The sequence below is a fragment of the Grammomys surdaster genome, unplaced genomic scaffold, assembly GCF_004785775.1.
Source record: "Grammomys surdaster isolate TR1022 unplaced genomic scaffold, NIH_TR_1.0 164, whole genome shotgun sequence".
NCBI classification, from domain to species: Eukaryota; Metazoa; Chordata; class Mammalia; order Rodentia; family Muridae; genus Grammomys; species Grammomys surdaster.
In genome coordinates, this window is record NW_021604612.1 from 554,066 (window position 1) to 565,195 (window position 11,130).

At 51.5% G+C, this 11,130-nt stretch overlaps 1 protein-coding gene across 3 annotated transcripts in view; it reads right to left on the reverse strand.

Annotated features, from left to right (window-relative positions):
- Sez6l (seizure related 6 homolog like) overlaps window positions 1-10,434 on the reverse strand; it is a 168,499-nt gene extending 158,065 nt beyond the window's left edge. For all 3 annotated transcript variants that reach the window (XM_028765400.1, XM_028765399.1, XM_028765401.1), the window contains exon 1: window positions 10,102-10,434. In XM_028765400.1, coding sequence (XP_028621233.1) covers window positions 10,102-10,198 — 97 coding nt within the window. In that variant the 5' untranslated portion in view covers window positions 10,199-10,434. The remainder of the gene's footprint in view (window positions 1-10,101) is intronic.
- Window positions 10,435-11,130: the final 696 nt, after the last annotated feature.

The window sequence follows — 11,130 nt, forward strand, 5'->3', positions numbered from 1 at the left end:
TGGATGGGTGGGTGGATGGGTGGATGGGTGGGTGGGTGGATGGGTGGATGGGTGGGTGGGTGGGTGGGTGGGTGGATGGGTGGGTGGGTGGGTGGATGGGTGGGTGGGTGGATGAATGGATGGATGGATGGGTGGGTGGGTGGATGGGTGGGTGGGTGGATGGGTGGGTGGGTGGATGAATGGATGGATGGATACATGGATACATTGTCAGTGAACCTGAGCCTGCCTGGAGGTTCCTGAGGGTTGCATTTGTAAAGCATAGTCAGCCAGCAGGTGTGCTCCCAGGCCAGCACATGCCCTGTGACTCAGTACAAACCCTTCTCCATCGCTCCCTCCTGCCTCAGAGCAGGTCCTGGGCCAGGTCTCTGTGTCTCTTCTTTTTACTGAGCTTGATTTGAGAGTGAATCACGTTCAAATGAGTTCAGCTTCAGCCTCTGTGTGTCCAATGACACCATCATTGGCATCAAATGCAAATTCTCATCTCAAGCTCAGGATGTGGAGAATGTACATTTTTTTTTTCTGCAAGTGGTTTCATCTTATGTTCAAATTCTTTAGGTCTTGGCTGAAGACTGAGAGCCACCCATCCACCCATCCACCCATCATCCATCTACTTATCTATCTATCCATCCATCATCCATCCATCCACCCACTTATCCATCCATCCATCCATCCATCCATCCATCCATCCATCCATCCATCTATTCATCCACCTGCCCATCCATCCACCCACCCATTCATCCACTCACTCACCCATCCATCCATCCATCCATCCATCCATCCATCCATCCTCCACTCACCCATCCAGTCTCTGCACTGACTCACAGAAATGGTAAGAATCAGCTTTCACCCTCAAGGATCATCAAGAGCAGAGGAAGACAAGTCACTCATCATGACTGTGGGACCCCTAGCTTTTTGGCTATGGTTGTTTGTGTGGCCCCTCCCGGAGCTTGATGAACAAGTACATGCTGGCTAGGGCCACATCTTAGCACCAAGAAGGGTGAAACGGAGGCAGCAGAGCCCATGAATCATATCTCCAATGGCCATTGCTCTCTTTGGCTTATGGATGTGTGACCCTGCTGAGTTTAACAAGCCAGCCAATTTCCTGGCACAGAGAGCAGTACAGAATTAGACACATTCACCTTTAAAACCTGAGTTGGGAAGTAGGAGAAGGTTGAATGTCCTGGGTTGGGTTAGTGACGGTCCAGAACAGTCCATGGCTTTCTGGGAAGATGGAGACTGGTGTTCACTCCATGCTGTCCAGTATGGCAGACCCCGGGAAGGCTGTTGGAACCCCATCCACCCAGTGCATCATCCCTGGGGCGGGACAAAACAGAGACCGCCACCCTAGGTGAGGTCTATGCCAGCTCAGGATCCAAAGTGACTCCTGCAAGGATGGACCTAGGAGCACATTAAAAAGGCAGGCTGCTGACTCCAAGGTCTGAGGTTTATTAATGTTGCTATGCTCTCCCAGAATCCCGTGGGGGATGTGCTGATGTCAGAGCTGCCCGAGACCCAAGAGAAGACAGATTCCCAAGGCCACCTGTAAGGCATCTACAGAGTTTCTATTTGGCAATGAGCTCAGCTTCATGAACAACTGTATCCAGCACTTTCTCTAGAAAGAAAGATAGCTTCCAGAGACCCGCCAGAACACCCATCATTGTACAGGATTGCTCAGACTGGGGGGGTCTTCTCTCATTACAGGGTGTATTTTTCTCCCCCTTCGTGTTTGATTTCCCTCTGTTCCTCCTTTCATTGTAGATGCCTTCAGCCATTTCACATCCATTACCTCATTGATTTTCCTTGCAGCCATCCTACGAGGGAAGACCCTGGTAATGCCTTCTTTTAAGATGAGGCCGCCCGAGACCAAACAGACCTGGGTGGTTCAATCCCATCTCACCACAAAGAGGAAAGTAATTCAGCATCTCTGACAAATGGTCTGTGCACTTTTACTGGGGCAGACCCAGCTGAGGGGTGGGTGTTCAGATGCATAATAACCAGTTAAGCCTCTGGAAGAGAACACCATCTAGGAAAGGGAAGTTATGAATGAGTGGTGTGTGAATTAGCCATCACTGAGGGATGAAGATGGTTGATGAAGCTAGAACTGGAGAAGAGAAGCAACAGGTGGCTTCATAGGAAACGAAACTACAGGAACGGGGTGCTGAAAGGTGAATAGGAGTTTGACAGGCAAAATGTTTTAGCAGCAATAGAAACTATTTTCCTGAGCTGGATTACTTGCAACAAGCTAGACACATCCACACGCAGTTGACTATAAAGAATCTCCCAGGCTCCAGAGAGCTACAGCAAACAGCCCCAGATTGACCTCTGAAACCAGCCCACTGAGAATTTCAGTTGATCCAGCAGGAGGTTGTCCTAGGGTGATGGTCAGGCCTGTGGGGACATAGACATCACCTAGGAGCCATTCTGCAGGTCTGAGTAAAGTTAAGGTAACCACTTTGTTGCAGGGCAAACTGACTCTGGACACCTGACAGCTCACCTAGATGAGAAGACACGTCCCAGTGTGGAGTCCTGACAGAGGGGCTTCTTCTTCAGGCTGCCTTACCATCTAGGACACGGCTGGGCTTTGGGATTTAAAGATCCTGGGTTTGAATCCTGCCTCTGTCATAAGTTGCACATGAGACCATGTCTAGGGTTTTTGTTGCTGTGATAAAATGTCATGACCAAGAACAACTTGGGGAGGAAAGGGTTAATTCAGCTCACACTTCCACATCACTGCTCATCACTGAAGGAAGTCAGAACAGGAACTCAAGCAGGGCGGGAACCTGGAGGCAGGAGCTGATGCAGAGGACACGGAGGGGTGCTGTTCATTTGGCTTATTCCTCAGAGCGTGCTCAGCCTGCTTTCTTTCTTATACACCCAGGACGACCAGCCCATGGGTGACACTGCTTCCTTGCCCATCACCAACCAAGAAAATGTACCACAGGCTTGACTACGTGCCAATCTGATGGAGGCATTTTTTCAAGTGATGTTTCTTTTTTCCAAGCGACTCTAACTTGTTTCAAGCAGACATAAAACCAGCCACCACAGATCCTGAGCAAGTGCCTGTGGCATTGCTGAGACTCAGTTTCCCAGGTAGGGATGTCACCTGACAGAATCGGACAGGGATCAGGTGGGAGAATGTAGAGAAGACACATAGTACTCTCATAGTACACACTGTCTCATATCCACCCCCTCATGAGAGGAGGAGGAAGATAGAGTGGTTGATTTCCAGAGGAGCCACACCTTCCCGAGGCTCGACTACTTGGTAAGAGCCAAGCTCCTGATTTGTCTTTTCCCAGACCTGTGAGGGCAGCCTCATGAATCTTGTAGTATTTGCTATAATCCACCAGCAGAAGGAAGTGGCTGAACCCGGGTCCTGTATTCTAATTCCCCTCCAACTATGAGGAATCTCAGTCAGTTTCCATGTGAACCAAGGCTTCTGGAACTGTTGCCTGGCCCTCCTTTGTGATTCTTCTTGGCTGCTCAAAATAAACCCTGAGCTTCCTCTTCTGAAGCTGTCGAGGACTTAGGGCAACTCTAGCTGGCTGTGATCTCCATCCCAGCAGCCTTTGGGGCTCAGTGAGCTCAGAGACAGCCTCACCTGGTGGCTGTACCTTGGTGGAGGTCCCCCCACCATGTTATAGTTTCACAACAGGGCAGGACCTAGAGAGAGCAGCCATTTCTACAGAATGGCTGGGTTCAACACTTCCCTGGTCCCCTCTGGACAACTGGGGGTGAAACCTTGGCTGCTCTAAGCCTTGTTTTCCCCACCTAAAGAAAGGAGGAATGCTGGGAAGACTTGGACCTGGAACCTTAACCATAGCACATTCCCACCACGTACCAACCAGTCATGATCGAAGTAACTTGGCACTGCCCCCTACACCTTCTCTTCAGACTCTTCCTTATCATTTGCCTGAGTACCAGGCACGACGCCAGTCACCAGAGTGCATTCAACACCCACGTCTCTGGTGCTGGTTGGCCCCTGCTGTGTGGGGGATTCTGGATAGAGAGATGTCATGGAGCTTGGTGTCAAGTGGTTTATTTTGAAGATAGGGTTTGGGGGCTCAGTGGGTCAAGAGCTCGCAGGATACATATGAGGATCTGAGTGTAGACCCCAGCACCTATGTGAAAGCCAGCAGCAAGTATGAGTGTCAATCACTCCACCACTGGGGAAGTGGAGGCAAGTGAACTCCTGGGACTTAATAATGGTCAGCCAGTCTCGTTGAATCAGTGAACTGCAGATTCAGTCCCCAAAAGTTGAGAATTATTGAGGAAGATAGCCAATGCTAACCTCTGGTCTCCACACCTGTGTATACAGGTGAATGTACCTGCACATCACACACACACACACATATGATAGCACACACACATATACACACACACACAAGATAACACACACATGGTAGCACATGTACAAGATATCACACACAGGATAGCATACACACTCAAGATAGCACACACAAGACAACACACACATGATAACACACTCAAGATAGCACACACACAAGATAGTACACACATATGCTAGCACACACACATGATAGCACATACACACATGATAATACACACACACAACATAGCACACACAAGATAACACACACTCAAAATAACACACACTTAAGATAGCACACATAAACACATACACATGATAAGACACACATACACACATACAAGATCTCTCTCTCTCTCTCTCTCTCACACACACACACACACACACACTCTATAGGGCCTGATCTGGAAATCATAATCCTCAGTTCAGCTTCCCGAGTGCTGGGATGATGGGTGTACCACCACAACCAGCCAAGAGACTGATTTTAATGAAAGGAATCCCAGCAGAATTCACTGACATCCTTCGGATTTCTTACATCCCAAGATGAGGTTCCTAAATGTGAGACACACCCTCCCTGTTAGGAGAGCAGAGTACAGGAGGCCTGGGTTCAATACAGCCTGTGACCCATTTATTACACCCTTTGCCTGTTTGCTCTGAGCCTCAGTTTCCCTTATCTGCACAGCAGGAATAGCATGCTTTTCTGCCTGGTGGGTTTGTGGTGAGGATTCTCTACACGTTCTTTCCAAACCATTCAGCTCAAGGCTTGGAACGAAACCAACACTCCATAATTGGTGTTTGCATTGCATACACGGTCTGTTGCAGCTAACCGAGTTCACACGGGTCTGCAGAGGTGTCCTGTGCTCCTGCTCCCAACCCTCCACAAGGCCAGCATGTTTGCTCTGTGTCACTGTCATGGCCACCTCGGGACTGCTTCCATGTATAAGCCAGTGGGAAGCTGCATGGGAACTGGTCTATCCTTAGCATCTGGACCCATCTTTTATGAAAAGGCTGTTCTCCACGCATGATGGAAGACAGTGAATAACTCCATCACCTGAGCATTCTCTCCTTTTCATCAAGGCAACTCCTGAGATTCAGGGCACAGGGAGGACAGCAGCCTATGTCTTAGTTAGGGTTCTACTGCTGTGAGCAGACACCATGACCGAGACAACTCTTATTTAACTCAATATGTAATTGGGGCTGGCTTACAGGTTCGGAGGTTCAGTCCACTATCACCAAGGCGGGAGCATGGCAGCATCCAGGCAGGCATGGTGTAAGAGGAGCTGAGAGTTCTACATCCTCATCTGAATGCTGCTAGAAGAAGATTGGCTTCCAGGGAGCTAAGCGGAGGGTCTTAAAGCCCACGCCCACAGTGACACACCTACTCCAACATGGCCACACCTACTCTAACAAGGCCACACCCACTTCAACAAGGTCACGCCTCCTCCAACAAGGCCACACCTCCTCCAACAGGGCCACACTTACTCCAACAAGGCCACACCCACTTTAGCAAGGCTACACCACCTAATAATGCCATACTCTGGGCCAAGCATATTCTAACCATCACAGTCTATATCTTTGAGATGAGGACCGGCAACTGCGCCTGTTTCCCTCCTCCTTCTGCTGGCTCCTGTTCACCTCTTTTTAATTCCAAGAGTAAAGCCTGCTTCAGGGTTTCCCTGCCTGGCGTAGAATTCTCTTCCTGGAACCTGTTGCATTCCTCCAGGGCCAGCCCTGCTCAGCAAGACTTTGCCCATCAGGCCTGGCGAAGGTCATACACAGCCACCTGTCAGATTCTATAGTGGGTCCATCCTTCCACTAAAGCACACAGCTGACAGCCGAGACCCTGTGGATCTCTTGCTGGGGTGCAGGAAGTGGTGCCCAGCAGAGGAACATTGTTCCCGGGGCACTGCTCTTATTCCTCCCCAGCTGTACATCAAAAACCCAAATTACCAATCAGAGGCAACTGAGTTATGGTGAGGCCTGAGGGGCTGAGCCCCCAAATGAGATGACAGCCCTTGGAAAGTGAGGGCACCAGACCACATTATTTTTTGCAGCCACACGAGAGAGTGGACATTTGCAAACCAGGAAGACAGTTCTTACCAGACAAACTCTGCTGGCTTTATGAACTTGGACTACCAGCCACCAGAACTGTGATTAATGAACTAGGGTTTCCAGTCATAGAATCTAAGGGTTTTTTGTTACCGTGGCTTGAACAGAGCGAGTCATATCAGAACTCAGCACACAGGAAGCCTCCCTCATGTGATCTTTCCAATCTGTCATCTTTCGTTGTCATTAACTGTGAACTCTGATTCCTGGCGGTGGATTCAAAGCCATGCAGTGTGGGGGGTCTGGGAAGAAAAGCTGTCTACACCGTGCAGTACTGAGATCTCCCTCTCTTAAACAGTGGGGAGCAGGCAAGTAAGGCTGCTTGCTGGCCCTCCTCTCCAACTTTGACCTGAATTGCTTTAGTATTTACGTGAACATCTGCTTTGGGAGGCTACTTTCTTGGTACCTGTTCTCAGAAGAAGTTTGTTCTTAGGAGAACAGGAAACCGTTGCCTGTGTGTGAACATATGCTAGTTTCTTTTTACAGGAGTTACGGAATCCTATAACCACTCTTCCAGGTTGGTCCCATCAGTCTCCGTTCTATTTATGCCCCACAGATGGCAGAACGGAGTCCCAGACAAGTCTCAGAAGGTCAAGTGTACCTAACCACTGAGCTTTTGGGCTGAGGTAGCTCTGATTTTCAAACCATTTTCCTGAACCCTGCTAATCTGCTTCTCAAATTCAGTCCAACTGCTCACCAGAGTAGCCTTGCTGCGGCCCTCGTTTTGCAATTGCCTCTATAATGGAGTCCAAACACGAGCTACGGTCTGAGTTGTATTAACATCTTCCGGGAGGGCGGCTTCTGCCAGCTTCTCATCTCTTCGTCCCTCCTTTTCATTGTGTGCCAACAGCCGGCAGTAATCTCTCCCTGAGAAATAAGGACCAAGTACCTCCAGCGGGAGGGGAGTGAAGCCACGTGCTCAGGCCACCAGGCTGAGGACCATCCTAGCTTTCAACAGGACATACACGTGTCTGCCTCCTTCCTGCCCTTAGTCACCAGCTGCAGCTTTGAGCGCCCCTAGTGGAGGTATGCAGTATGGGCCTGCTATGCAACCATCAACCAGGACACAGGAAAGAGCCTTTGAACTGCGCTTTTAGGAGCGGACTCCTAACCCAAAGTCATAAACCAAATTGTTCAGGAAGCATCCTTTTTTCCCCCTTGGAAGAGGAAAGAAAGGAAGTCGGTATTATTCCCTAATGCCCAGTAGAACTGTGTGGATAAAAGAAGAATCTTTCAAGTTTGCGTCGGGTAGTCCCTGGTGGGGGGCAGCCAAAACTCCTTGAGAAAGAACCGGCAAATTCATAGAAAAGCACAGTTAAGGCCGACGTAACAACGATACATCTCACTACATGTCAGAGGCTAGAGAGGCAACAAATTAGAGTCTTACTGAGAGATACTGGATTTGCTTTGCTAATTCAGGGGGAAAAGAAAAGAAACGTCAGGCTCTGCAGTCTTAGCGTGTGCATGCATCACCCTCACATGCACGTCTTAGGCAATAGGGGTCCTCTTAAAAAAACACGCTACGCTTTATTCCCAGCAAAACGGCCCAGAGAATGCACACCCTGCACAGGAATATTGCAACAAGTTCCCACCCCCTCACATAGCACTCAGGAAGACAAGTCTGCAACACTGGGCTCCTCCGATGCCTCTCCTCTCCGGTTTGTGGATATGAGCTGCCGGTTAAAAATAGAATTTATTGCGGAAGATCAATTGTTTCCAAATGGACCACGAGAACTGGCAGTGCCCATGGGCCACCCTGGCTCCCTTTTTATGAGTCAGTCGGAAACCCCGTGGTTAGTAACGAGCCTTCGGATGAAGTCTATCGGTGGACTTTAATTTGGCAGAGACCTGAAGTTAATTAAAAATATATGCTCACTAGCCGTGGTGTGGAGCAGTTGCAAGATATAAAATGTCTAAAAATTGAAATCACAAATGCATACATCCCGCTTTCCCTCCTACACTCTGGCACACGCTGAGGAATCAGGATATAGGATCCTGATCTTGGGTGACATTTCTCTACATGCTGTTAAGACCCCACCCCCCATTCCGGGGGTGGTGTCTTCAAGAATGTCAAACTCAGAGGTAGGGCCACTTTAGAAACGATGGTGAGTCTCTGGGCATCTTTGAGTTCTGCTTGTGGAGTGTGTGTGTGCATGCGCACACAGATTTAAGAGCTGGGGTAGAGCAATCTGGATCCTGTTCAAGGCCACCACGCTATTGTTGGAAAGAGACAGCTAATTAAGAAAGGGCATGCTGGGTAGAAACCATTGATTTAAATCAAATCTCTTTTTTCCCGTCTTTCTTAGGAAACTGCCCAGACCTGGTGTAAATTGGAAATACCACTGTCTTACCGGGGGGAGGGGGGGTTGTTCTTAATGACACGTTTTGTTAAATAAAGGAGGCAAATCATGCCCCTTGCTCTTATTTCTGGGTCCAACGGATTGGGGCTATAATCCCTGATGTATGCTGAGGAGGGCATTCCAGGCCACAAAGAAGAGATGCGACCCAGAACTAGGGCCAGAAGCTGAGAGCTGTCCGGGGCCTCTGGTGCTGAACTCAGGGGCCCAGAATTCCCCGCGGCGAAGCGGCAAGGCTTCTCTGTCCCCAGATCAAGAAGACCTCAATGAAATGAAACTCCAGATAGAAGGGGTGCAGGGGAATGGGGTGAGCGCCCCATGCTGTGGCCAGCTCAGACAGACTCTCAGCTTTGTTTTGTAAGTTACCACGGGAGGAAACAAGAGTTACACCTTGACAAGAGAGAGGGAGGTTAAATGGTCCAACCCCAATAGCTGACACAGTGGGCTCTCCTGGTGTCTTTAGCTCACCCCTACAGCTCTGGGGGTGGCGCTGGGGGTGGGGTCAGCTTTGGGTGAGTTGTTTATCTCCCTCCTCTGGCCACCTCGGCATCTCACTATAACTTCCTGGGACCCCAGCAGGATGGAGCGAAGGTGTGCGACTCCAGGTAGATGAAGGAACCGACAATCTCCACAAACTCAGACCCCCTTCCTAAGCGGCAAGCACGTGGGTTTCACTAGCACCCTCTCTTCATTCTTAATGTCGACGAGGATGCAGAGGGGAGAAAAGGGGCCCAGCCCCTGAGGTTCTAACATCTCTCTTCTCAAGTTCTGGGAGCCCTGAGCCCCCCTTCGTCCAAGGAAGCCACACCCAAGTCCAATTTTCTGACACCTGGCTGGGACCTATCCAGGAGACAGCCCCTCCGGATAGTCCGAGACAGCGTGGGATGGTGGGATGGGAGGGAATCTGGTTCTGGAGACAGACAGTCAGCTGCCCGTTTTATATACCTATCCTCTTCCACAGAGACTGGCAGAATAACCTGGCAGCCAGCCCCGGGTGCAGTTGCAGAGAGCTTCCAGAATCTGGAGGTTCGGAAAGGACCTCACTCCCAGGAGCTTCTCCGGGAAGCTTCTCCAGACAGCAAGAGGGAGTCTGTCCCCAATCCAGAGACAGAGGAAGGACCCACAGCCCAAGGCGGGAGTCCTTCAGATGCGTCTCCGCCTCCGCGCTCTGGCAGGGACGAGGTGCCCAGCCCGGAATCCGGGTGGCCCCGCGGGTGGCGCGTATGTTCCCGGACCAGCCGAGACCCTCGACCGCTCGGATCAGGCGCAACAACTTTACCCTCTTTGGGTTGGGGCCCTCGGGGTGCTTACCTTCCGCCTGAACTGCCGCGGGGCTCCCCAGGAGGAAGGCGACCAGGAGCAGAGAAATCCTGTGGGGTCCCACGGCTTGTGGCCGTGCTACCGGCATCGTAGCTAAGGAGCCGGGATCGGCGCAGAGAGAACCCTGTGGCCGGTCCAGGCAGAGGGATCCGTGCGGTAGGGTCCAGGCAGAAGGATTCAGGCAGCCGGAATCAGGCAGTGCGGTCCAGGGAGAGGGAGAGATCTGGACAGAAGGCTCCAAGCAGCCGGATCCCAGAGCAAGGTCCAGACAGACGGATTGATGCAGCGGGATTCAGGGAGAGAGATCCAGGCAGAGGGCTCTGAGCAGAGGGATCCGGGCAGTAGGGTCGGGACTCTTGGCGAACGCGCAGCCCGCCGTGGCTCTGGCCGAGCTGCACCGGGCGCGGGCGACGGACGAGTGAGGAGGAGCCGCGGGCGGCGAGCGAACGGAGGGCGGGGGCTGGTGCCCGAGCGAGCGAGCGAGCGAGCAGGAGAGAGAGCGAGCGAACGAGCGAGCGAAGGAAGTGAGCGCGAGGAGGCGGCCAAGGGCCGTTCCGGGGGCAGCCTGGCACTCCGGCCCTGAGAAGTTGGTGATGTCGCCGCGTCCCGGGTGGGCCCAGTGTCCCCACTCTCTTTGAGGACGCTGGGACAGTCAGACGAGGCGGTAGAGCGCCCGATGTGTCCTTGCAAACCCAGTCGGCCAGCAGCCTAGCCTGTATCCCCACTGCACAGCCCTCTCTGGCCCCTGAGAGTCCCTCCTACCTCCACCCTTCCCTACCCTCCCCCACCCTCCCCTATCCGCCAAAAGCCTTGGTGCTTCCACAGAGAGTTCCAGTGACTTAGGAAGCCACACCGACTGCATCCAGGGACCTCACTGGACCAATACACAGGACCAGGGAATCCTCTGTTTGATACCAAGTGGTTCTTCACCCTGGAAACACCCAGCCACAGACTCTTAGGTGAAGACCCACCACCCATGTTATTATGATTCTAGCTCCCGCCTGCTACATCAGCACTCTC